General features: G+C 50.9%; 8 protein-coding genes across 8 annotated transcripts; 5 read left to right on the top strand and 3 right to left on the bottom strand.

Annotated features, from left to right (window-relative positions):
* Positions 1 to 523: 523 nt before the first annotated feature.
* On the top strand, positions 524 to 2,645 carry APUU_20432A (putative C6 finger domain protein; the record flags this gene model as incomplete). The annotated part of the gene is made up of 2 exons (XM_041699072.1): positions 524 to 1,300; positions 1,362 to 2,645. The coding sequence occupies 2 exons, from the start codon at positions 524 to 526 to the stop codon at positions 2,643 to 2,645; spliced, it is 2,061 nt and encodes a 686-aa protein (XP_041552194.1).
* Positions 2,646 to 3,990: 1,345 nt separating this feature from the next.
* Positions 3,991 to 5,817, top strand: APUU_20431A (putative DNA-directed RNA polymerase III RPC4; the record flags this gene model as incomplete). Its single annotated transcript, XM_041699071.1, has 1 exon — positions 3,991 to 5,817. The coding sequence occupies one exon, from the start codon at positions 3,991 to 3,993 to the stop codon at positions 5,815 to 5,817; it is 1,827 nt and encodes a 608-aa protein (XP_041552193.1).
* A 976-nt stretch (positions 5,818 to 6,793) lies between these two features.
* On the top strand, positions 6,794 to 7,174 carry APUU_20430A (uncharacterized protein; the record flags this gene model as incomplete). Its single annotated transcript, XM_041699070.1, has 1 exon — positions 6,794 to 7,174. One exon carries the CDS (start codon positions 6,794 to 6,796, stop codon positions 7,172 to 7,174), a length of 381 nt encoding a protein of 126 aa, XP_041552192.1.
* A 1,966-nt stretch (positions 7,175 to 9,140) lies between these two features.
* Positions 9,141 to 9,712, top strand: APUU_20429A (uncharacterized protein; the record flags this gene model as incomplete). The annotated part of the gene is made up of 2 exons (XM_041699069.1): positions 9,141 to 9,291; positions 9,414 to 9,712. 2 exons carry the CDS (start codon positions 9,141 to 9,143, stop codon positions 9,710 to 9,712), a joined length of 450 nt encoding a protein of 149 aa, XP_041552191.1.
* Positions 9,713 to 9,902: 190 nt separating this feature from the next.
* APUU_20428S (uracil phosphoribosyltransferase) lies at positions 9,903 to 10,878 on the bottom strand (the record flags this gene model as incomplete). Its single annotated transcript, XM_041699068.1, has 3 exons — positions 9,903 to 10,324; positions 10,395 to 10,494; positions 10,549 to 10,878. The coding sequence occupies 3 exons, from the start codon at positions 10,876 to 10,878 to the stop codon at positions 9,903 to 9,905; spliced, it is 852 nt and encodes a 283-aa protein (XP_041552190.1).
* A 234-nt stretch (positions 10,879 to 11,112) lies between these two features.
* APUU_20427A (FluC/FEX family fluoride channel) lies at positions 11,113 to 12,360 on the top strand (the record flags this gene model as incomplete). The annotated part of the gene is made up of 1 exon (XM_041699067.1): positions 11,113 to 12,360. The coding sequence occupies one exon, from the start codon at positions 11,113 to 11,115 to the stop codon at positions 12,358 to 12,360; it is 1,248 nt and encodes a 415-aa protein (XP_041552189.1).
* Positions 12,361 to 13,538: 1,178 nt separating this feature from the next.
* APUU_20426S (C2H2-type zinc finger protein) lies at positions 13,539 to 16,172 on the bottom strand (the record flags this gene model as incomplete). The annotated part of the gene is made up of 3 exons (XM_041699066.1): positions 13,539 to 13,680; positions 13,741 to 15,880; positions 16,037 to 16,172. 3 exons carry the CDS (start codon positions 16,170 to 16,172, stop codon positions 13,539 to 13,541), a joined length of 2,418 nt encoding a protein of 805 aa, XP_041552188.1.
* An 8,637-nt stretch (positions 16,173 to 24,809) lies between these two features.
* On the bottom strand, positions 24,810 to 25,086 carry APUU_20425S (uncharacterized protein; the record flags this gene model as incomplete). The annotated part of the gene is made up of 3 exons (XM_041699065.1): positions 24,810 to 24,829; positions 24,892 to 24,960; positions 25,011 to 25,086. 3 exons carry the CDS (start codon positions 25,084 to 25,086, stop codon positions 24,810 to 24,812), a joined length of 165 nt encoding a protein of 54 aa, XP_041552187.1.
* Positions 25,087 to 25,435: the final 349 nt, after the last annotated feature.

Below are 25,435 nucleotides of genomic sequence, written 5' to 3'. Positions count from 1 at the left end.
CCATCCTCTTCCGAGCGTTTCGGACCGTTTCTTCCTCTTCCCCCTCAACCTGCAACGTCTGCAACCCATCAGGATCCGACGGATGGGAGTCGACATCCCAAATCCTAATCCGTATCCTTTCTTTGAACCGTTTTATCCATTCAATACTTTAAAACCTAAATATACTGACGCTGGTGGCTCCTTTCTGCCTAGTTCTCTCGTCCTTGTCCCATTTTTCCCTCTCTCCCGGCCCAGTCGCTCCCGGCTGTTGCGACTTGCATCGCCCTCTCACCACCCACCACCTTCGGTCATCAATCGTTGCATCAAAATAATCGCGGGTGATCTATCTATCAACCAGACTCCTCTATATTTCTTCTTGTGGTAGGTTTGGATGGAATCTGCCCATGCCCTACTGCTGTCATCTCCCTCTACCTTGACCCTCCCCGCCCTCCTCGCTTCCTCGTCTCGCTGGGCGAACAGCCAGTTGATCCTATAATACATGTAGTAGAAGTGTGGTAGCACTCCCTATTGGACTGTTTCCACCATGCAGGCTGTCCAGTATGAACAGCTTGCCTCTCCTGGGGAGTCGCCTACCTACACCGATCATCGCCCCCTCCAAGACCTCTCCCCAACCAAAAGCCCGACTCCGAAAAACGTCGCTTTCGAGCTTCTACTCGATGAAAACTCCAAGGCCCGGGCCCGTATCCCCATGCGGGTGCAGATTTACCCTCATGATACCACAGACTCCATTGTCACCACGGTTAAGAACTTCTATGGCATTTACGATGGCGCTGCCGGCGTTAGCTTTGAGGATGAGCACAACACCACTCTCATTGCAAGATATGAGAATCTAAAGAATAACATGACAGTGTATGTTCGGGTAATGCCCGTCCAGGCCTACGAAGAGGGATACGGGGATATGTATTATGGCCCCATGCCCATTGACAATCGCAAACGCCCCAGCCTGGGAGAACCATTCCAAATGGCATCAGCAATGCAGGCAATACAGCCCTCAGAGAACGGACAATCACCGTCTCGACCGGCATCCCGAGTCGCTCGCAAGCGCAGCGTCTCACCGTCCGGGAGGAGCCGTCGTAGCGCCTCACAGCACAAGCAGTTCTCCCGGCCCGGGCTCAAGAGTAGGGGCTCTAGCACTCATGGCAGCGTCTATGATGATGCTGGATATAGCGATAGTGATGGCGGCTATGGCTCTGTTTCTGGGGCAAAGAAGGCTCGAAGTGAACATTTTGCCAGTTCAGAAATCAGCATGGAAAATATTCTTCAAGATGGTCGTCGCAAGCGACCCAAGTTCGATAGCTCTGTGAGTTGAGAAATGCTCTACTTTCTCATTGGTCGAGTTGCTGATTCTCTTGCTCTAAAAGGAACTCCCGTTGTTCGTTCCTCCTCAGGTTCCTCTCACTACCTCGACTTCCTCTATCTCACCGCAACGTCGCTCTATTGGCCAGGAAGGCGTCGGCTCACCATTTGCTCGACCAATGCACCGTTCACACAATCCTTACCAACAGCCATTGCCCTCGCCTCAAAGTTATGGGCACAGTGATCACATTTATGGTCCTGGTTCCACACGAAATGGCATATATACAACCCCAATGGTTCCAGAGCATGGACACCGTCTGCGCGACCGAACAGCTTTGCACTCGTCGGTGCCGTTCTCAAATCCTGCTGGCCGAACTGGTGGTCCTGGTATCCTTCCCACTCCTGATCCTACCATCGCCAGCTGCATCTCTGATGAAGATGTTGCGATGCAATTGATACGCCTTGGGGATGCCTCTAATTTCTCTCATGGACGCACCTCAGCATCGACCCTCGATGATGCATTTAGCGGCGCTGCTGAGGCTGCATCTTCTACTGGCGCAACAAGCGACGGTGAAGGTTACAGTGAGGACGATGATGATCTACCTGCTCGTCCCCGGGAGAGGCTTGACTCAAGCCCAATGCTCCCACCAGGCACTGCCAAACACACACACAAGCGGCTAGATGATATTCTCCCCAGTTTTGACAGCTCCGACGCTAGTTATGACAGTCCTGATAATGAGTATCGTCATGATGACTTCGAGGGTGGCTTGGTTAAGAATGAGGTCGATGAAGATTCCTTTCATGAGTCCATGCCAAAGGCAAAGAAGATCAAATCTCGAGCCATTAGCACGACCTCTTCTAAGGCCCGTGGCCCCAAGTCAACGCAAATACGCCCGAACAAAAATGGAATCAAGAATTCCTCTACTAGTGCTTCCCGCAAGGTCAAGCCCACGCCGACAGTTCCCAGTAGCAAAGCTGCACCACCTCAGGTTGTTAACCCTGCTCCCCCTCGGAAGGCTTCAACTTCTTCTATCAACGGCCAACACCCGTTAGCCGCTGATGAGGAGGATCTCTCAACAAAACCACGCTGCCAGAGGTGCCGCAAGAGCAAAAAGGGGTGTGATCGACAGCGTCCTTGTGGGCGATGCAAGGATGCAGGCATTGGTATCGAAGGCTGTATCAGCGAGGACGAAGGAAATGGCCGCAAAGGTCGCTACGGGCGTCATATGGGCGTCGCTGTCAAAAAGACAGGTGATGCTCTTTCAGTTACTAGTGAGGTGCAGGAGCCAATTCCCGCCGTTCCTATGACCGCCTCACTGGTTGACAAGAACAAGAAGCGCAAGCGTTAGACCTCGCTTGGTCGTGTCCATTGGAGGATAGGCCTCGCTCGCCATCTCCTCAAAAAGCCATTCGTCGTTTGCGCATGTACTTTTTCGACGAATAAAATTGCGAACGAACATGATATACGGTGACAGAAAATAAAAAAAGACTTGAGAGGTTTGCCCGCGCTGGTCTTGCCCAACATAGACTACCAAAGCTTACCTATCTGGCTTTTCTGATGCTACAGAAAAGGCATTGGCATACATCCACCCTGGTTTTCCCAAGTTATCGGAATCTTTACCGTGATATAATATATGACTTCGACCTTTCCAGGCTGCTATTGCTCGTACCGGATATGGACAACAAAAGAAAATTCTTCGCTTGTATTTGGGAGCTCTCGTTTTGCAGTTTTGCTTTTGAAATTTGGCTTCGGACTCATCCTCTCGGCTCTCCTTTTCTCTCTCTTGTTATTGTCGCTTTTTGAGCCAACACCCCTCACACTCTTTTACCCAACCGAACTCACATCCGACCTTGCTACATAACATCCTACCTACCTACATTGCTTGTCTTGTTTATCATGGATAGTCTAGCGATTGAAACTGAGCGGGTTGACTTGATCAAGTTTTTTATCTCAGTATTGTGGGATTTCTTTTTGGCGTTTGAGTTGATTGTTATTTACGGTGCGCCAACGATCTGGTCTAGTCACCTCCACTCATTTGCTATAAAGTGCGGATTTAAGTTGCTTTCATTTTATTTTCTTTTTTTTCTCTTGATTTTGTTCTAACCGTGTCTTTTATTGTTTGCTTAACCGATATTGTCCATCTAGCTAGCTTAAGTGGCTTAAGTAGGAATATATATTCTGGGTTGAGATACGATTTTAGTACATGAAATATAGATTGACGGATGGATTTTCCATTGCCTACTAGTATCCTAGACAGGATATTTTAACCCATACATATTACCGAAGAATACTCTTTGCTAACCTTAATGAGGTTGGTCATGGCCCATGAAGTCTATGCGTACAAGCACCACAACGGAAAGAATTATCCCCGCCGGGCCAATAATCGCACCTTCTATATATGGTTTAGTGTTGCTCTTTTATCTGCCCCGCATTTCCGCCTTTAGCCGCGCGCTTCAACTTTTTCTTTACCGCCAAAAATTGTCCAGCGATGAGTCTTCCCTTTTCAATCACTTGACATGCTTTGGGTTGCAATTTGATCGCCTCTTTAGATTAGCTTTGGATGTTTCTTCTTTGCCTGGGTATTGTATTTTACTCTTCTACGCTCTAGGCTGAGGCCTAAATCCCCATTACACCTTCCGACCACTCCCCCACCCACGCCATTACACCTTCAGTTACGACTCACGACCATCATAATGCCTCCTAAAGCCGGTCCCAGACGTGGGGCATCGTCAGCACCCGCACGGAACAGCAACGGCGGCGAGTCCGGCTCCAACCCTACCCCTAATACCTCCTCCGCGAGTCCCGCGCCAGGCACAACGACGCGAGCACCGGTGCAACGATTACAGTCTCTCAAGAAGCGTAATCCTTCGGGCAGCATCGGACCTGGACCCGGTCCCAGTGCAGGAGCTGGGCCAGGGGAGCCATCGAAACCAACACTGAAATACAAACCGCGAGCTGTGGGACGACGCAGTAAAGAAGAGCGAGAGGCGATTGAGAAACTTGAGGCCGAGCGGCATGCAGAGCGGTTGGCAGAAGCTGCGGCAATCCAGCGCGGAAAAGCGAGCATGGCAGCGCGGGGTAAGGCCGGTTTCGCGGGACGCGGTGGGCGTGGAGGAATGATGGGAATGTCTGCTGCGGCGGGACCACTTGGCTCTGGATTCGCTGCGCGGAGGGGTCGCGGAGGATCGAGATTTGGAACCGGCGACTCTAGAGGGACGTCGATGCCACGAAGGAGTAAATCCATGACAGTTGGGGCTGCTGGTGGTAGTGGTGGTGGTGGTGGTGGCTCTGCTTCTGTTTCCTCCGACGAAAGTGATGGGGAACTCAGGGTCAGCATTGACAGGATTAACTTGGAGAGTGACGCGGATGATGATGATGAAGAGGATGTGGTACTGGACCAGAAGAAGAAGAAGCAGCAGCGCAAGGGGAAGATGGCTTTGGGGAGTGCAAGGGACAAGGGTCTACGTCCGATTCGAGTAGAGAGACATGAACATGAGGATCGGGTGGTCAGCGTGAATATGGAGTCCAGTACAGCTAAATCCACCGAACTTCGGGAGCAGGCGAAGGGGAAAGCCGAGGATGACGATGCGCTCTTCGTGCAGGACGACGAGGAGACGCCCACCGAGACTGAAACCCAGGTGAAGAAGGAACCTACGGATGAGAACGACCAGGCAATGATGGATGTTCCACATGCAGAAGAGCCTGTTACTACAGATGACGGGTTATTACCCGTGCCGAAGAAGAAGGTGCGGCGGAAGTTGGACTCGAGGGAACCCTCTGTGCCCGCGGTGAAGGACCCAAAGAGTCTGTTACGGACCAAAGAAGATATTGAAGAGTACGATCGACATGCAGAAGATCTGGAGCTAGTCAAGGACCTGTTCACCAAGGAACCTCCAACGAAACCAAACGAGCTTACGGAAGGGGCAGAGGCGGAGGCGGAGGCAGAGACCGATGAACAAGAGAAGGAAAAAACAGAAGACGAAAAAGCTGAGTCCCAAGACGATAAACTAACAGGACAACTCTTCTTGATGCAGTTCCCTCCCATTACCCCGAACCTTATCGAACCCAATGCAGACGGGACGAACGCCGATGGCGAAGCTACCGAGATCCCCAACCCCGCTGCGTCCCAAGGCGCGGGGCAGAACGCAGAGGTCAATGGCGCACAATCGGATGTTCCTGGGCTGAAGCACGAAGAGGAGTTCGAAGTGCTCGACGGATTGGAAGAATCTACTGCGGCACGCACACAATCCAAGGTTGTCACAGCAGCGGACTGGCAGCTCAAGGCGGGGCAGGCTGGCAAGCTGAACGTGCACGCTTCGGGCCGGGTGACCATGGATTGGGGTGGGATCAGCTTCGAATTAGATCGCGCGGCCGCGGTTGATTTCCTGCAAGAAGCGCTGATCGTGTCTACGCCGCCGAATGTGACGGAAGATGTGGTCGATGACGAGTACAAGGTGTGGGCGATGGGACAGTTAAGCGGCAAGTTCACAGTAACGCCAGACTGGGAAAAGATACTATGATGCGGACCGGAGTACGCCCGGCCGTGTTGGAGTATACACCGTACACTACTCTGTAGGAGGAGGGAGGAATCCAAGCCAGATAGGTTCGAGTTGTCGTCATCAAAGTATGCAGGCATCCTCAAAGCCTCATTGCCCGGAGTATAATAATAAGCGTTATGCATCTGCCTTGATCTTGATATTTTTAGTGAGCCCTGTTTTATTGGCTGTGTTGCGTCACGCAAGGTGGACCGCCTTGAAACGCGTTTTCCTTAGTGGTCAAGGATGTCAATCCCTGCACCTGCCAAGACCAGGGAGGTGGAGCATCTCGTTGGCAACGAATCCCTGACAAGCTTCGGATGGTTGCACGAGACAGCGATCGACCCACGCTAGTCCACGCCCGTGCGGACGCGGCACAGATTCGGCCAATGGGAGCGCTGCTATTGGGGGTCTGCACAGCGCCAAGGGGCCTTTCTTGGCCAGGGTCAACGGCTTGACCTGTCAGCGTGTAGCCTCGGATCCATCGCCCAGGCCTTGCCCCTTTGGCCTCCAATTGCTGTTTGTTTCTCGATCCAAATTTCTCCAGTTCCAGCTTTCCAGCCTTTCCATGTTCCTCTCTGCAGCATTTGAACCTGCCTCAACTTTTCCTTCTCAGCTCATCATTGATCCTGGAACACATGCTGCCTGGAGCTTCTGAGTCCTGACTCGACTTCTCGAGTCTGAGTTTTTGGGTGGCGCGTCGAGTGGCCCGATTCCTCGCCCTAGTAGTCGGGATACACCCGCCTCAGGAGGTTCGCCTGCCACTCGTTTCAACCGGTCTCGGTCTGGCCTTTTTCGCGAAACTCTTCACCACACGGCTCGCTATTTATCGCCTCGAGCGGCCCCTAGTCGCCGTGACCAGAACCTCGCAGAAATACTCCAGCTGTCGCAACCCCCTATCAATCCTCGTTTGCGACGCGCATTGGTCAACTTCTCATACCTCAACAATTCTACCCTCACAATGAAGCCCTCTACATTGATATTTTGCCTCGCACCCACGATAGCCATCGTCGCGGCTGAATTTCCGCATGCCGTCGCACCCAGCCCGCCACCGAACGGCTCCCCATCAAGACACTTACCAGATGTACAAATACATCCTGAAGACGAACCGCAAATACCCTCAGAAGCGCAACAGATGTTCCACCTACAAGTCGCAGATACCCAAACGAAACTAGACATGGAGTCCCTTCCACTTCTCCAGAGGACAGCACTTTCTCTACGGACGCCACGGTCGTCGACCGAGTTGACCAAGCGGAGCGAAGGCACATTAGGACAGACACCTTGGATTGGAATGGCTATAGGGCTGACCTGCACGACTATGGCAGCCGTGATGCTGGGATAATAATTCTGCGTCGCGTTTGGAATTGAGCGAACAAATTCTTTTTTTCTCTTCCCCCCTCGACAAACGAGGAAGGCTTCTGCATCTGGAGTTGGCAGGCATCTTCTTCTCTCTCATCGTCCACGGGGCGTTTGAACATCCGTTTCTTCTTTTTGCAGCATGAGCGTCTTGCATCCAGCGCGCATTTCATCGATCTACATACGGCTACGCTAATACCGGAGAGATCTTACGATTTTTGACTTGTTTCCTTTCACCTCTGCAGACTTTCTTTCCTGCAGTGCTAATGCTTGCATTGCTTCCTACCATACCATACCATACCATACCCACCACGCCATATATAGGCAGGATTGCTGACGGTTTTTTGTACGTGTACATGATATCACTTGGATTAGCTCAGTGAACGAATAAACTACTTCAGAACATAACACTATCCACCCTATTCTAGCATACCACCTCAACACATACCCTTTCCCAAAGTCCTCAAGTATGCAGTAGTCACCTGTTTCAAATGCTCCCACCCTCCTCGTAATCTTCAGAGTTTTCTAGGCAGCTACGTAATGACTGAGACACAGGCGAGTGACCAGCCCCGGTCCAGTCTTCCCTCCCCGCACTCAGGATTCAGTCCTTGACGCCCGGTCGTTTTAAGCCCCACAGTATGCAGTTGTTGCAGCCATATCATGCGCGTGGCGTAGTCTATGTTGCGAAACATTACTCCTACTCATGCCACAGAGACTGAATGTGAAAGCTATGTCTGGAGTGTAGTAGATGCTGTCCCTGTTTAACGAGGTCCATGTCCATGATTGGATATATACTTGATTGGATATGTTTTGCTCGTCTTCTTCCTCCATTCCCACCAGATCGATCGTCGTACCTAGTGCCCCGTCCATGCTCTGTATGCGCGAGGCCAAGGGTGGGTTTCGAGCGATTGTCGCTTCCCTGTCCCAGCCTGCGAAGAAATCATAAACCAAGGCAAGCTACCCCGGTTGGCAGCATGGCAGGCCCGCCTACAAGATCTCAAAAAGACATGTTCAACATTCATGGAACTAAACGTGGCATCCCTGGCAATAGGATGGATCTCCTCAATTACCTTCGGAGCTAGACAATGGAATGGCGACAAGCTGGAGATGCCTGGTTGATTAACCGCTCAGCCGGTGCACTGCTATCTAGGAGGTGGCAGCGGCGTCGGCATAACCTTATGGTACAGGCTGGACTGAGCCATGGTCATGGAAAATCCAAATCCCCGTGGATATCTCGATTCTGCGGAACAGCATAAATCAAGCGCCCCGGGGGATCTCCACAGGCAAGCAGAGCGTCCAGGCCCTAACTTATCAGTTTCTCACTCTTCCCTGTCCATGAGGTCAAAACCAAACAGCCAAACAGCTCGACGAGGCGATGGCTGAACACGTGACGGTGTAGATCCTCTTAACGGCGTCCTCGATCTTCAAGTTTGGTTGCTTTGTCTTTGAATACGAGCGCCTCGAATCAGAGTGCGGCAAGCCAACAAAGACCGAGTATCCAGTCGGAGCGAGAGGCTGGCTGTCGCACAGCCTCGGCCAGTCGGCCTGGATGACAGAGTTGCAGAGGGCAGCCTGAGTGCGCCTTGGGCTTGGATATTCCTTAGTCTCCTGACTAGTTGTGACGAGGAAGAAAGAAGTCCAAGTGAGGTTGGCCTTGGCTTGCTGACTGGAGTTGGAGTTGGGGCCACTTCCATTCCTTCATGTTCAAGCTGGTTCCTTCCCCAGCTTTCTTCTGAGATGTGCAGACCATCCATGGATCCTTCGCAGGCCCTTTGAAAACCCCTCATACTTATTTGTTGTTCTTTCGGGGCCGAATCGCATTCCGCCTCGTACTTTTATTTACAACCTAGATACACCAAATCCAACATCACCAATCTACCCTGCCACCGATCCCCTAGGTATACAACTCACTACGCGACAAGAGAAAAGAACAAAAAAAATAAAGTAGTAAAATGTCAGACCCAACTCCCACCCACAGAGGCGACCACATCCCCCCCGAGATCCTATCCTCTGAGGTCCCCATCGGCCGCGAACTCGGCATCCTCTTTGGATTCCTCATCGCCTCGCTGGTGATAATGTCCGTTTACGCTGTGGTTTGGCGGGGTATGTTTCTTTCCTTGACGGTTTTCTCTTACCAATCCTCCTACCTCCTGGCTAATGCCTCAAAAACAACCATGGGAAGGAAATAAAACCAGCTGGCTAACATATTCATCTCTCAATGACAGCTATCGAACGCCGCGAAGAAGAGCGCGATCGCCTTCGACGAGAGAAACTAGTTGCGCGCGGGGTGCATCATGGTCGTGGCGGGATCCATGAGAAGATGCTGGACCAGGAGGTCTTCATGGGGAGGGCGGAGCTTCCTGTGCATGGACATGGTCTTGGATCTCGGAGCCAGAGCCGGACTCGTCGAGAGGAGGGTGATGAGGATGGGACTAGAGCTAGAACGGGGGAGGAGGTGATGAATGGCGGGTCTGGTGGGAGGGCAAGGGCGACTTCGAATTCGATACCGATGTCGATGTCATAGAGTTGGGCTTATAATCAGTTGGGCAGGTGGCATTGATATATTGGAGTTATTACTTTTGGTTTTATGCTTGTCGTTATAATATCAGGGTTTATTTGCTTTAGTCCGATCTAATTCATTGCTCGTATAAATGCTCTCCCTTTCATCCAGCACGTAATAATGCATCATCCGCTGGGGCGCGACAATAGGTATGTTACTTCCCAATCGCAACAAACAACCGATCTCCAATATCGCCCAACCCCGGTACAATCATCCCCCTATCATTGCACCTCTCATCCACAGCGCCAATCCACACCTCCACGCCCTCGGGCCAACAGGTCGCCGCGCGCTTCACTCCATCTTTCGAACCCAGCACGCTGAGCATGACTACGCGCTGCACGCCCCATTCGCGGAGAAGCTGGATAGCCGCCTCGGCTGTGCCACCAGTCGCGATTATCGGGTCGAGAAGGACAGCGACGGAAGCGGCCGCGGTGTTGATACTGTTCGGACCCGAAGATTGCTCGGGGCGCTGGTAGGGGAGGTTATTGTAGTATTCGACGGGTTGGAGGGAGAAGCGTTCGCGGAAAAGGCCAAGGTGATAGATTGGGACAGGAGAGGGAAGGAGGTCATTTATAGCTGTGAATTGGCGAAGATGTTAGCATCGTCTCCTTGGAATGAGAGCGTTCATAGAGAGCTAGGTACTTGCCATCGATCATGCCCAGGCCTGAGCGGAGAATGGGTACCAATGCGATGTTTGCCGGGTCGATGCCCTTCGTCTCATATTCGAGGCCCAATGGGGTGGAATCCTAGAGTCGGAGTGTTATCGGCTGTTTCATGGAGTTAATGGAATGGACATTTACAGTCTTTCCTGTGCCCGTGGCTTTCCAGCCAGAGGCGAAGGCCTCGACCCCTAAGATCGTCGCGATCTCATGGACCAGATTGCGAGTCTCCCTGGTCGTAGTTGAAGCCGAACGGATCTGGGAGAGCTTGGCTTGGAGGAGGGGGTGAGATGAGACATGTACATTAGCAGGGACCGTCATGGTGAATGAGACAAGACCAAACAAGCTGATTCTAAGGAGGACTGGCGGTGATGAAATGGGATGGAGAAGCAGATGACGAGGGGTAAATAATGCAGGAAACCCAAAGTCACCTGCTCTCCTCTTCAGATTGTCTTGCCCTGCATTTGTCATCGTACTCCTGCGGCTTCATCATCCTGTCTCCAATCCCTTCTTATCTAAGTTATCTCCCTGTTGTCGCCCTGATAAGCAGCGATTCCACAGCACCATAATGGCTCCATTTATTCTGACCCACTCGAAGGACTTAGTCATGAGCCTAACGGGCGAAGCATTTTCTTCCCCTCACGATCTACTGAAGAAGTTGTCAACACCACGCGACGCGCCTGAACGGCCATAAAGGCATTCGCAATGGCTTCCAACCACGTTGTCGCTGGCGACACTGTGGAAAGTCGCCTGCCGGAGACTCAAGCGCCGCCTCCCACTGCAGGACCGGCTCCGCAGCGACAGTACTCGCCGCAGCTTCCACCGGCCACAGACAAGCCCTCGCAAGGTCCCGTCGAGTCATATCCAGAGCGACATGAATCACTGTCCTCGTCGGCAACACATCTGTACACCCTGTCCTACCTCGTCTTCTTCTCCATATTCGGTACCCTTGCGCGCATCGGCCTCCAGGCCCTCACATTCTACCGCGGTGCTCCCGTGGTGACAGGCGTCCTATGGGCCAATGTCGGGGGTTCCCTCCTGATGGGCTTCTTTCTCGAAGACAAAAACATCTTTCGTGAAGAATGGGGCAATCACAGGAAAGACGATGCCAGCGGCAACCAGGATAACCCAGACAGAGACGAACAGGTCAAACGCCATAAATCCATCAAAAAGACAATCCCGCTCTACATCGGCCTCACAGCCGGCTTTTGCGGCTCCTTCACCTCGTTCTCATCCTTTATCCGCGATATCTTCCTCGCCCTCTCCAACGATCTCCCCGACCCATCGTCCTCAGCCTCCGCCCCCAATGGCGGCTACAGCTTCATGGCCCTCGTGGCCGTCATCCTCGTCGAGGTCGTCCTCAGCTTTGCGGCACTCATATTCGGCTCCCATCTCGCCCTTGCCCTCGAGCATCTCCAACTTCCACTAACAATACCCTTCCGTCTAACCCGTCGCTTCATCGACCCCCTCTTCACCTTCCTCGGCTGGGGCTGCTGGATCGGATCAATCTTCCTTGCCATCTTTCCCCCAGAAGGCCAAACCGCCTGGCGCGGCTACGCGGTCTTTGCCATCGTCTTCGCCCCCCTCGGCTGCCTCCTCCGCTTCTACCTCTCCCTGCTACTCAACGCGCGCGTCCCGCATTTCCCTCTCGGTACATTTACCGTCAATATACTCGGGACTATAATCCTGTCTATGTGTTATGACCTCCAGCGCGTCGATGGTGTTGGAGCGACTGTGCTCGTGAGCTGCCAGGTCTTGCAGGGCGTGATGGATGGGTTCTGCGGCTCGGCAACGACGGTAAGTACGTGGGTGGCCGAGTTGAATGGGCTGGCGCACAGGTTACACGCGTATATATACGGGGTGATGAGCGTGGGTGTTGCATTGGGGTTCTTCGTTATCATTACGGGGTCCTTGAGGTGGACTATTGGGTTTGTTAGCCCTGTGTGTGAGTGAGCTTTTATCCGAGTACTCTCGACTAGCTTAGATATTGGTATGTAAAGCATAATATGTAATTAATTAACATGTAGTCAAACTACTAACTCCTTACTGATTATAATACCCATTACAGGTGCAGTCGCCCATGATAGATATGGGATAGATAGGATAGTTACGAAGAGTTGAAGAGCAAATTTCCCCGCCAAACCAATTTGTATTTTTGAGTTCAAATTACTTATAGTACAGGGTACTACAACGCAGAGCATGTGCAGATAATCGGCAAAGTCAAAAAAAAAAAGACGAAAAAAAACAGACAATCAAGATCTTTGAACAGAACAAAACATGCAAAACTATGCAGTGCAAAACTTGAAAGTAAAAAAAACTGCTTGAGAGGAGAGACAAAATCAAAATACCAAAACCAATAGAGATATCAACATCAAACATTAACAGGCGGGGATATGGCGTAGACACATAACGATCAGAACGATTCTAACAGACATTAAACAAAATGATCCAAATCAAAGGAATAAAAAAAAATATTCAAAATAGGCGAAAGAGTGAAGCGAAATTGAACAGGAGATATCAACAATATGTAACACTGAAAGTCAAAAAGGTATCAATGTAGTTAGAGAAGCTCAACTGGCAATCTGATCAAAAAAAGCCGGTGCGCACAAGAGAGTATGGTAGACCCTCCGAATTAGTGTGTAGAAGGTATAAAAGAAATCGAAAACTCCATATGTGCGAGAGAAGAACACACAGGACCAGCCGGGTGTTGAGTTGTTGCCAGGAGGAACAGCCCATGAACAAGAGAAAAAATCACACCTGACTCCCGTGGGCTCTTGCAAAAAAAAGAAAAGAAAAGAAAAAAGAGAAATCATAACAGCAAAATGCAGAAACATCAATATAAAAAGTTGGGGAAACACCAGCAAGAAGCATTATGCGGCGGTCCAGGTCGTAGCATCCCAGAAGTCGAAAACACAATTCGCCGCCAACATTCTTGCATCCGTTCCCCGACCCAATATTCCGAGATTGCAAACCCAAAAAAAGCAGAACGATGGCAAACAGAGTAATGAGAGAACAGAAGGAAATCAAACACGGGTTGAGCTGCAATTATCGGCAGCACCCAAAGGGTTATAAACGAGTGACGGATTAAATCGAGTGGGGGTCGAGGCCCCCAACTGGGATATGCTGTTGAGCTAGTACGCGGTGCCAACGCTTGCGAGTGATTTGGTAGGCACAGCATGGATAGGCTGGTCCTTTGCAACTCGTAGAGAGTCCTCGTAACCAACCAAGGCCTGGGAGTGAAGCTTGAATGACTCGCCCATGAGTTTGGTAATTCTGCAACAACATTAGTTTCTGGACATAGATACTGCAAATGGAAAGTACGGATTAACCTACCCCCAAACCACCACACCGTCTAGGATATTACCCCATACACGGGCAACGGTGGAGCTTAGTTTACCACATGAGTCGACGGCATCGTCATCAAACAAATTCCGGACCTTGTTGTAGATGGCCATCTCTGCCTCAGAGGCAGGCTCCTCGTCATGTTCCAGGCGATAAAGCCAGAGGCTGAGAATCACCATCAAATCCAAACCGCAAAGCGGGTGTTCGACACTCCAGTTGGTAGCAGAGGTCTTGGCAACCCAGTTGATTCCTCGAATTGCGGCGATTTCAATGCATTCGAAGCAAGACTGGATAACCTTGTTCATCTCCTGTGAGCGCTTGACCTTCTCACGAGCGACGGTCATTGCAGCCGCAACTTCGTAGGAAGAGTGATAGCGCATGGCTTCCTGGATGGATTTCAGGTCAACCTCAAGGCGTGCACGAGTGTTACGGTAAACAGCCATAGAGTTGAAAATGAGAGGGTGTCCATTTTGAGGAGTGCTGAGGGGAACGACAATCGTTTCGGGTTCGCAGACCTCAAGAGAGTTTTCCCAAGTTTCCAAAGCGAGGCGGAGTTTGTACTCAGTGACTACGTCTTGAAGAGCTTCAAAGCTTCTCTTGTGATTCCACACCTGCAAAAACAGGGCGTTAATCAGAACACGGGTAGCGAATGCACTGTAGCGCGTCTGCTCGCCCTGAAAGAGGCAATCATGAGCGTCGCGAACGGTCATCGACGTGGCAGAAGACAAGCTTCGGCGCCACGCCTCATCGTCAGTGACGTCGAGATTCCACATTGATTCAGATGAGGGCAACTCCAAGTTATCAAACTCATCAAAGCTCATTGCGGGAGTGTGGTTGAAGGTCAGCGTGAGCATGCCAAAGAAGATATATACGGCATAGTAAGTCCGGCGGCAAGACTCATCCTCAATCCACTCCTCCCTAGTTGGGCGACGTCCTTCACGGGCTTCCGTGCGAAGCTTCAGTTGATAACGGTTACCAGCGACCATGTTGGCCAGAAGACTCTTGATTGAGCAAGTCCACTCAAGACCCTTTGCATCACCACTCCAACTCTCAAAGATCATGTTCAGCAATGTGCTTTGCATGGCCCAAAGAGGGCATTTTCTCGAGTCAAAGTTGTCCTTGTGCTGGAGAAACTGGTTGACCAGCATCTTGGACCCAACGTGGAGCATAAACGCGTGTTGTCTTTCAAAGGTGTACAGAGCACCTATTGAAAGAACGGCAAGCAATAGTGGCGTGGAGGCAGTAGTTGGCTTGAACGATTCCTGGTGCAGGAAGGGAAGATGGTGATGATATAGGTTGAAATAGGTCGAGAGGTACTTGTTCAAAGCCGGTGTTTCCGGGAGTATGAACGTTTCCGGAAGCACACCGAGCGAGTCCGCGAAACGAATGCGCTCCACGATCTGGTTTCGCTCCAGATCGTTAGCAACCTGAGGTGACTTGGGCAAAGTCAGAGCCTGGCTAGGCCCTGGAGATCTGCGATAGTTGACGGGGCTAACAGGGCCGGTCATGGAAGGATACGGTGACAGCGCATTCGGCGTAGAGTTCCCAGAGACTGGAAGTGAGTTGACCAGAGAGTGCAACGACGGGGCCATGGAGTCGCCAGCATGTCGGTCCATGACAGGTAGTCCATGGGAGTCCGAAGCCGCATCTTGGGTTGCAAAGGGGGAAGCCATGTGATGCTTGGTCTCAGTGGGCGAAACCAACGAGTCCCAAGGCATTTGAGGCAGGGTCGCATTGCCGGATAAGTATGAAACAGGGGGCTCAAGGAGAGAGCCACGTCCGGGGGAAAAGGACCGGTCCGACTCGGCGCGATCATGGATTTTACCAGTAGCAGCTGCTGCAGCCTTATGTTGGAAATCTGTCATCAACATGGCTGCTGTTTCAAGGTCGACCATACCATCGCTGCTTGCCTCGATTTGCTCCAGTGTAGTAGGATCAATCGTGACCGAGGGCTTAGAGGGGGCTGGAGAGGAAGCCTTGCGAACGCCGCCACCACCCCGGCGACGCCCCTCTGAAACTAGAGGAACACCGCCATCTTTGGCGTGGACAGTTCGGTCATGTCGAAGCAGGAGATCTCTGCGAACAAATGTGCTTCTACACTTCAAACACTTGAAAGGGCGTTCTTTCGTGTCTATTATAAGTCACAGAAGGTTAGCAGCAGTTCAGTTTTATATTCAAAGCAAGGCTAGTGGGGAAAGTTGGAGCAGACTCATATAACCTCTCGAGTCACCCTCGAAAGGCAGGACGGAGGCTAGGGTGGAGGGAGGGAAAGAGACGTGGAACTCACGCGATCGCTCGTGTCGGCTGCGGTGCTCACTCCTACTAAAGGCGCGGTTGCAAAATTGGCACTTGTACTTCTTCTCGGGGGCAGACGTCTTCTTCGCGGGCGAGTTATTCGCCGTATTTGATGCGCTTGGGGCCATTGCTCTGAGACGGGTGTAGCAACAGTCGGGCCACCGGATTTTCCTTAGCACAGTATCGACGTCGCGGACAAGCGTGGTATCGTCCCGATTGTGGCTTCACACCGGTTCTGAAGGCGGGCTGACGACAAGTATTCGAGTTGATGTCTGATCATTCCTTGGGCGCGGAGACAGTTCGAGGTGGGATTATTCTAGGGTAGGGTCCAGCCACAGGCGGACGAGGGGGAGTAAAACAAGGTGTGTGGCCAAAAGGCGGGAAGGACAAACAACTCAGAAGGACCGTTGAAAGAGAGAAGGAGAATGGAGAGGTGTTGAATAGGGAGGGGGGTAGAAGAGGAGGGGAAAGAAGAGGAGAGAGAGGAGAGGAGGGAGAAGAGGGGATATTGAATGGATGAGGAGAAAGTTGGACCGCGAGAAGTGGGAGACCGGGCTGGTCAAAAAGAAAGGGAGCGAGCGAGGGGGGGAGTGAGTGCAGTGCGAGCAGGCGCGGCAGGTCGTGGGCAGAAAGCCGATGGGCGATTTGGGGCGATCGCTGGGCCGTGACAGTGAGGCGGCCGTGGTCAGTCTTGGTGAAAGAGGGGCTGTTGCCGGGAAGCACGGAGGGGGGCCTGTAACCACGCACCGTCCCCGCTACGCGCACTCTGCCAATGGGCGCCGCCCCCGTCATTTCTGACTAACAGCGTGACGACACTAGGCAGGAACGGGCTAGAGCGCGTGTCCTCAGCTGTCCGGGCTCCGTCTCAAATTACGAATAATTCAAATAAAATACCGACCGACAGCAAAACAAAGCACCGCCAGCCCACTCCAGCCCACATGGACGCTCCGTCTGTTCTTCTAACCCATCAGCCCGGTTCAGCCGAAAAGAACATATCAAATCTCACGCTCGCGTCGCCCTGGCCAGAGCATGTGGTAGGCTGGGTTTTTTCCATTTGGGGCCCCTTCGCGATCTCACATATGAGAGCGCATCCCACCAGTCCCACGTCTTTTGTGAGTTATCAAGATTGCCCACTTGCATCGGGATCGGAGTCGGACAAGAGCAAAAAAACAAACATGATATAACAATCTACCTTTTGAAGCAACATCCTTGCCCCTTGACAATCTATTCATGAAATGTGGAAATATGCGCACATTCTATTGGATTATCTACACCTCAGGTCGAGACCGTCAACACAATCAATATTTGGCAAACTCGGCGGGATCTCATTTGCCTTTCTTTCTTTCTTTCTTCCTCTTTGGGCATAAGTACGGCTGTTTCTGTTGGCTTCAGGCTAGGGCTCTTACCTGTTGAGGTCTGATGGAAATAAAGAACCCACACTCTCCAAAGCATATTCATGTCTCCATCGGAAATCTTATCTATCCCTGTCGAGACTGGAGACTGGATCACACCACCCTTTCATTGTTGGCTTCACTCTATATATTAATAAGTTAATAATCGACTTAACTATCCTAAGCAAGCATCTCGTCCACTGACTAAACGGCGTCCAGTGTCCGCATCTGACGACACAGCGGACGCGAAAACCTGGTAGAGGCGGCTGCGGGGCCGCCCACAGGAGAAGCCGAATGAATCCGCAACAATGACAGCGTGATCACTGATCAACCAGTTCTTCGCTGCTGCAGAGCATGATTGTATCTAAATGTTTTGAAGAAAAGGGATAAGCGACATCACAGCCCCTCGAAACCCTTTCCCAATCTCCTCTGTCATACTCAGGCCCCCTTTGCCCCTCCAAGGACCAACAAAGATGGCGGCTTGTCTCAAAATGCCACACGGAGATTGCCATCCAACATGATTCGTGTAATCCCTTTCATTTCCACCCTAGGATTCTTCCTCACATCGCCAATTATTATTCATCGCATCCCCTTTTCATTAATCACCCTGCATTTTTTGTGTTCTGATTCCTACTATCGATCTTCATTTCTCAACCCCTTTCCTCATCTGCGACAAGAAAGGGAGGCCATGGCGCAGAGTTGCAGAGGCACCCCTCCTTCAGCGTTCCCCTCCAACCTCCCACTTTACGGAGTACGGGTCTGACGGATTGACCAAAAGTTCTGGGTGACCCCTCCAAACCCCCTCAGGAGGTTCCATGGCCCCTCAGGTCACGAACAACCCCTCCCGTCACGGCAGTTACTCTGCGTCGACTAGTTTGTACTTTGTTGTCGCCCCAGTGCGGATAAAACCCGTATTCAAGGCTACCTGCACTGATGACCACATCGAACCCGAGACAGTGGGCCGAACCAGCTCTTAGTCTCCGTCACTTTTCTGGCCTCAACCGTCGTTCCAGACACTGACTAGCACCTCCATGTTCACCCCCAAAACAAGTGCACCGTTTAACTTTGATGAACTTTCTTTGTTGAAACAGGACAGTCCTAGTCGAGGAATCGTGAAGCATTAAGGGGCCAACAACAAAAGTACCGACGATATGACCCCTCAAATCCCACTCTCACGAGCTCACACTTTTATTGAGCCCAAGACACATCGCGATGGATGAATAAAAGCGTAGACACCCAATTCTCGGTCAGTCGAATAAACCATACAGTACACCGTACTCGGCCGCATCTGCAGATTGTGCATCCTTGAGACTACTGTGACGCCACCCTTGCAATGCGCTTACGGGGGATGCCGTCTGGTGTTGATTGGGTACATAAAAATATCTTGCATACCGCGGGTCGAAAATCTTTTTGTATACGTGTGTCGTGTTGAAACTCGAGCCACCGCGGGCTGTGCTTCTGAAGCCTCTTCTCTTGCTTTTCCTGTAAGTCGCCATGACAGACACGGTTAGTGCACCGACAGATTCGGGACAAGTGTGGCGCTGTCCACTGCCAATGCCAGGTGGCTGCCTGGCCCTGCCAACCGTCGCGTCTTCGTACCAGCCTCAGCTCGGAGACGCGCTCTTCTTCCGTGTCCAGCCTCAGGCCCCCACCCTGGAAACGAACGACGGCCACGGAGCAGTGAGCACGCATCGTCCAGATGGGGTCAGATGACGATTCAAAGATTTGGGTGTCGTACATTCTAGCTTGCTCACAATCCGGCACTGACCCCGCCGTCCTCTTCCACCAGGAAGAACTGCATGACAGCACCTCATCAATAATCACCTGTCCTCCCCGTCCTGATGGCTCTGTTTTCTTCGCGCGAGACTGGCGAGAGTCTGCAAAAGACTTGGGTGGCTCTTCTTCATGATAGGTGGGGTCGAAGATCCACATTCAATATGGCATCGAATCCACCCACCCGATCAGCAATCGCGCGAGGGGTTACTCCGGAAACGCCTATCATGACTTTAATGTGCCTCTTCGAAGATTGCAAAGTTCGAGCTTCTCGGTCCCAGCAGAGACTTTGCAGCCCTTACAGGAGCCCACATGCCCCAAGCTGGATAATTATCCTTTTACAAGATTTCCTAGAGTAACCCCGTCCTCATCTCATATACAGAGTAGATCGTGCTGGGCCTGCTGGCTTACCCTGGGTACGTCCCTGAGCTTCCTGGCCTCATTGGCTTCCAAGATTTCTTCCCTGCATCCATCTGAAGAGTGGATGCAATGGCTGCAGGACCCGAACTTCGTCCCGGCTACATTTTACATCATCTTGACCGCTCTGATCTGCCTGGCGCAATAATACATAGGGAAAGCAGAGCGGTGAAAAGGGGCTAGGAATTTGGGAGTCTCGCGTGAGTCGCGTCCAAGTCTCGACCTTACAGGCCCAGCCTCTCTGATTTTGGTTCCAAGATTTAACCCTGATTGGGATCTTGTTCGTCGATCCACTTCCCGGCCATGCAGCGGTCCGGCCCAGCCACCTCTCTTCAATATCGTAACTTGAGGAGTACAGCCGAATGAAGAACTTGGGGTATTAAGTATCAGACTTGCCGAGCTATTGCGAGGCTTTGCTGGAGGCGGATTGCGAGGAAGTAGTGGGCTATTGAGTCGAGTTATGATGAGGGCCATCACTATTGAAATGGTTATGCAGACCATGTATAAGTCCGATAGATCGGCGCACGGGGAAAGACACGGACAATAATAGTGCGAAAATCTCCGTCCTTGCGATGACCAACACGGCGACAAAGGTACGTCGTCCGTCGACTGGTGGGCATGATCGATCATTTCCAGTTCCTCCACGATAGTGCTACCGCGACGACCGCCTCTGCGATTTGATGGGCCGCTGCGGTTGCTTGACGAGAATTGACCTGCAAACGTTCATCAAAGCATCAATAACAATAGTTCAGACAGGGATGAGACTCGCGGGCGAACCTCATTTCCCCAAACTCAAGATTCTCTTCTGCATCGATCTGGCCTCCTCCGAAGGCTCCTTGCCTTTGACCGATTTATTGATCTTCGCCAAAGACAAGGTCGATCATTCCGAAGTTCTTTGGATTCCGGTGGTCTGGATCAAAAGCATGATTCGTAGCTTTCATTCCGTCCCTTTTGTTTTAGAGCTTCTTCTCCACTGCATACCGTTGCAGGATTTCAGGAACAAGTTCCCCGAGCCCAGTTCAAAACTAGTGTCCATCGGCGGTCTCCAATTCCAACCAGACCGTCTTGGCTCCCCTTTCCATATTGCGGGCGAGATGAAGCCATCCGATTCCGCGGTTATTTTCACAGAGACGGTAAGGAACCCGGAGACCACGACGCGCCCTAAGGTGACCGACCCCCCACCGTCGCGTCGTGAAATTGCTCCATACCAGAGTGGAGTCCATCTGGAATTTCTCGAACTTGGCAAGAGGCCTTGCAAAGTTGCAAAGGTTCTGGTGTCGGTGAGGCCCTGTCACCAGCGCTCGGGTACTTTGGGAGCGTACAAAGGAATCAACCCGCCTTTTACTTGGAGCCGATTCCCTGACCGCTCCTGTCCGAGCAGAAGGTGGAGGGCGCTTTTGATCTAGACCGAACTGTCTAACTGTCACCGATATTTCTCCAACACGGGCTGAAGGGGAAACAAAGGAAGCCCGACGACCTCAATCTCGAACTGTTTCTCGAGCTGATGTCTTGATCCGGGTTTTCCCGCGACAAGCGAGATCGTTTTGCAACTTCCTCCCCAAAGAAACGGCGGTCTCCATTGGTCCAGATGAACATTTTGACCTCTGACCAATAATTCTAAGACACGGAGCCTTTCACTTTATTGATTGTCAAACCCAAGCCCATACCATGGGTTTGATATCAGAACTTCGATTATATAACTACCAAGGATGGTAACTCGTAAGATGGTGAATCCTGAATGGGTCGGATTATCGGGTATCATGGCCATTATCCAAGAATTACGATTGCAGATGGTCCATATTTAGGGCTGGAATCGGCCCAAAGGACCAAAAGCCGAATTGCTTTGCTTCTCCCATGATACCGGATTTCCGGCTTTGTGCGTGGGCCTCGCTTGATACCTGGAATACGACCTAGGCTGCCTCAGGCCCATACAGAGTCGCGGCGCGTCGTGGGGGTGAGCTCATAATAATACCTACATCATTCTTCTACAAGTTACACTACGAGGTTTACAACACATACGACATCTATATTCCTGGATCTGGATCATTCGTTCGAACCATGGAAATTACCCGCTGCCACACATGGCACAAATCGAGGCTGAAATTGTTCCATGGTTCGCTCCCGCAAGCAATGGATTTTATGGACATGATGAACAGGGCGACTTGCTTCATGCATCAAGGATCACCAAAACGAGTGGCGATTATCTTGGTGGAAACATATCCAATGAGCACCAAATTCGAACTCGCATGTTGAGTCTCCCTGTCTGATTCATGTTCTGACTTTTGAGGAACAAAGTCCGTGGGCCCCGTCGGTCTTTGTTTTTTTTTGGAGTTTACAGGCACTTATTTCCGAAGTATAACCCTCCCATCCCCCACCCAGCCTGGGGCCCTGAGTAGCGCTCACGTAACAATAAAGGGGGCTGAATAGTCAAAAACCAGGAAACCACCATGGAAAGCAATCTCGTAACCCGGCTCAGTGGTTCACTAGGAAAGGCCCAGGCAGCTAGAATCTTGAGAGCCCACAGCCCCGTTAATTCGGCATGGTTGGAGTCCGCCAGAAGGATTCTCGAAGACTTGGAACCACCGACCCAGGCTTCTGTAACAGCCGGCGTTTACCCTTAACCAACGGTTTTGCGTGCGGAAGCTGGGAAAGGGGGGCCGTTGTGAACTTTAACTCGATCGCGAGGTGAGAGTCTTCAACTGCCAGTGAGGTTTGTTCAATCCTCGTTCCAAGAATCGGGCAACGGGTTGGTGTGGAAACTGGAAAAGGGGGAGGGGCGCTCCACCACAACCACCATTAGTCCACCACCTTGACAGGCCGTGGATACCTGGATAGCGATTAGTGAATTGAATAATTCGTCACTCTGTCCATAATGAAGTCACCGGGTGATGGACTCCGGGGGGGGGGGGGAAGGAGGTACTCTGATAGAAACTTGGTAAGTCGAATACAAGTCCCAAAATCAAGTCATAATGCCTGTAATGCCTGTAATCTCCCTGTTTTGTGCCTGATCCCCCCCTGATTGCGCAGGGCAGATCAGCCGATCCCGTCTTGCGATCATCTGCATGATATCACTGTCACCAGGCGTCAGGACTTCACTACTCTCTTCGGCAAATGCGCTTCTCTTCTTGCTTGGGCAACGATTACGAGGATGAGATGGGCGGTTTTTTACGATGGATACCACGTCTTGGGTGGCTGCTTTGAGTTTCCATCGATAGCCAGCCGTCTGATAACGATATCCCACCTCGTCGCCTCTGATCTTTGTACTACGTACTATCGAAACAGTAGCTATCGTTGTGGTATATAGTTCCTTTCAGTGGTAAAATCTGGAATAGATAATACAAACTATCTCGCTAGCGATGACGAGTAAGTGCTATCTATTAGTGTTTATTTTGATCTGGTAGCCTAGCATAGTATACATGCACTCCATACCTCTGATATATATACATACTACCAAACCTTGGAATCATCACCAGTAACCGGAAGCTCACCACTACTATCATATGATAAAGGATAGAAAAGGTAGCCTATAGCCATATAATCCAACATTTTTTTAATAGCTCCCTTTAGGAATAAGTCCACTATTTCCTACCGTGTGGATATATAGACCTCAATATTCTTATATACGGAGATGGAAACCAGGAATGGACGTAAGAAAAAAACGAAGAAATTCAACATTGAGAAAAGGCTAAAAATGAAACGAGTCAGACATAGAATGTAGCCTACACAAGCCTAAGCACCTAATTTAATCGGAGTCTGTTCATCTAGGACGCCAACAGCGTGGAGTGGACTTTACTCTGCGGTTCAATAAAATGTCCTTGCCGGTACCAGGCCACCCCTAGCTAGACCAGACAGGAGGACATTAGTGGGTGGCCACTGCCCTGATTTGGTACATAGGCTGAAGTACGGTCTGGAATTGAGTTGCTTTTTGGTGTAATCTGGGCTGTGAGCTGGTATTAGCTCCAACAGTGCCGGAATCAGCAGGCACATAGAAGCATACATAGCCAATGGACAGACGACGTAATGAATGATGCAGGTGGTCAAACACTCCATAACTAATGCACAGTGCTGTAAAATTATTCCTCATAGGGACCTCCTAGCACCAGAGTCCTACCCTAGCGGGTACATAGACATGAGCAAAGCCTGCTCCTGTGTATCAGAATCTTGAAACATATGCAAGAAACCCCCCCCCCCCCCGTCCAGGAGGATTATCGCCCCATTACTGAGTCCACAGGCATCTCAGGAAGCCCCAATTCTTCGGTTGGATGGCTTCCATGGACCGTGCATGGTGGGAAACTAGCAAACTACCCATAATTTTGAGGCGGAGTGATGTATGGAGCCAAACCAACTTTCCTCGAGCGAACGAGTCTGCCTTGTTCAGGTCAAGTGATAGTACCCCGGGCGATTGGTATCTGGACGTAGTTAGCGATGGGGATATTGGTTGTTACAGCAATGACTGGGTGATCTCCAGATAGTTGATGTAGCGAGGCATATACGTGAAAAACACGGTACGCATGCGTTATACTGTATATGAGTGTGTTGGAAATCCGACAATGCAAAAATTAATAGTATATTCACATATATCTGGCCCAATTTGCTGAAGGATCACAGTACGAGGCAAGGTGACTGCCGACAGGACTTGGTTAACAAGTATCTGGAATGCGTTAATATGAGGGTTTGGAGGCCTTGGAGGGGAAGAAACGAGCCATAGACGTACAGAGTATATTCGGTTGATGTTCAGAGTTGAGAACAGTCTTCGGATGATAGCTCAAGACCCCGGGATAATCTCGTTTCCACCGAGACAGCGACTGGTATTTGGATCGACGCAGGTTACCAACTCATTGGAAACTTTTAGATATAGTTTTGACGTGGGAGTTTAATTTGGAAGTTGCATCGTAGTGAGTGGAGCTAGATGGGTTTGGATGAAACATGATGAATAGTATTGTAAGCAAAGCGAGTACGGTCACTTGCGGTGTTATCTGGCCAGATTATAAGGATCGGGAGTGTTCCTTTCGCTAAGATTGTTCATTCCTAGAAAATCAATTGGTTGTTTAGCAAATAGGATCCATTGTGGAGGCTTGTTGAAGTGATTGTATAGTCTTCAGGTAGATAGGTTGCTCGATGGTAGAAAAAAGTTTCATGGCGTGGAGTGATGATTGTTTGATGTTGGGACGAACACAGGCTTGGCTAATTGTAGATTTCGATACCTGGGATTATATAACAGATGTTAGGCGTCACGAAAGCTGCGTTAATCATCATATGATAATACATTTATTATGCGGCGTGATGCCTGTACCAAGCAGCGGCCCATCTGCCTTCGGTACTTCCAAGGCAAGGCCTCGACGCGGTTAGCACGGCGGATTGAAATGTGACAGCTGACAGACAAACAGAAGTTATAATACGGAGTACCCGAGGTGTAAATTTCGACTAAGCCGGCAAGGAGCCATGTTCGTCCACAGAACATGGTTCCCGGATGTCGACGCAAAATAAGGTTGGTGGACGCATCTCGGAAGTTGAAGAGTCTGAGCGCACAATTTGCCGAGGAACCGTGAAACGCGGACGTCTGAGAAATTAGAATTATGCCCGGGTGAATTCTGGGATCTGAATCGGTAGTACGGAGTACCAATGGGAGTTATAGCCATAGGAGTTCTGGGGAAGATGCTGTTGGTTGGTGGATGCGAATTGGATGCGCTCATCGGTATCAATTATTCCTTAAACGCTATTGGCTAGGATGGACGCGAAATCCTCGTAGCCCTATAAAGCGGCAGCTAATTGAACGAGAGTATTCGCGAGACAAGGGTGGCACTCCTAGG

This window comes from Aspergillus puulaauensis, chromosome 2 (assembly GCF_016861865.1).
Source record: "Aspergillus puulaauensis MK2 DNA, chromosome 2, nearly complete sequence".
Lineage (NCBI taxonomy): Eukaryota > Fungi > Ascomycota > Eurotiomycetes > Eurotiales > Aspergillaceae > Aspergillus > Aspergillus puulaauensis.
The sequence above is the reverse complement of the archived record's forward strand: the minus strand, read 5'-3'. Positions and strand labels throughout refer to the sequence as shown.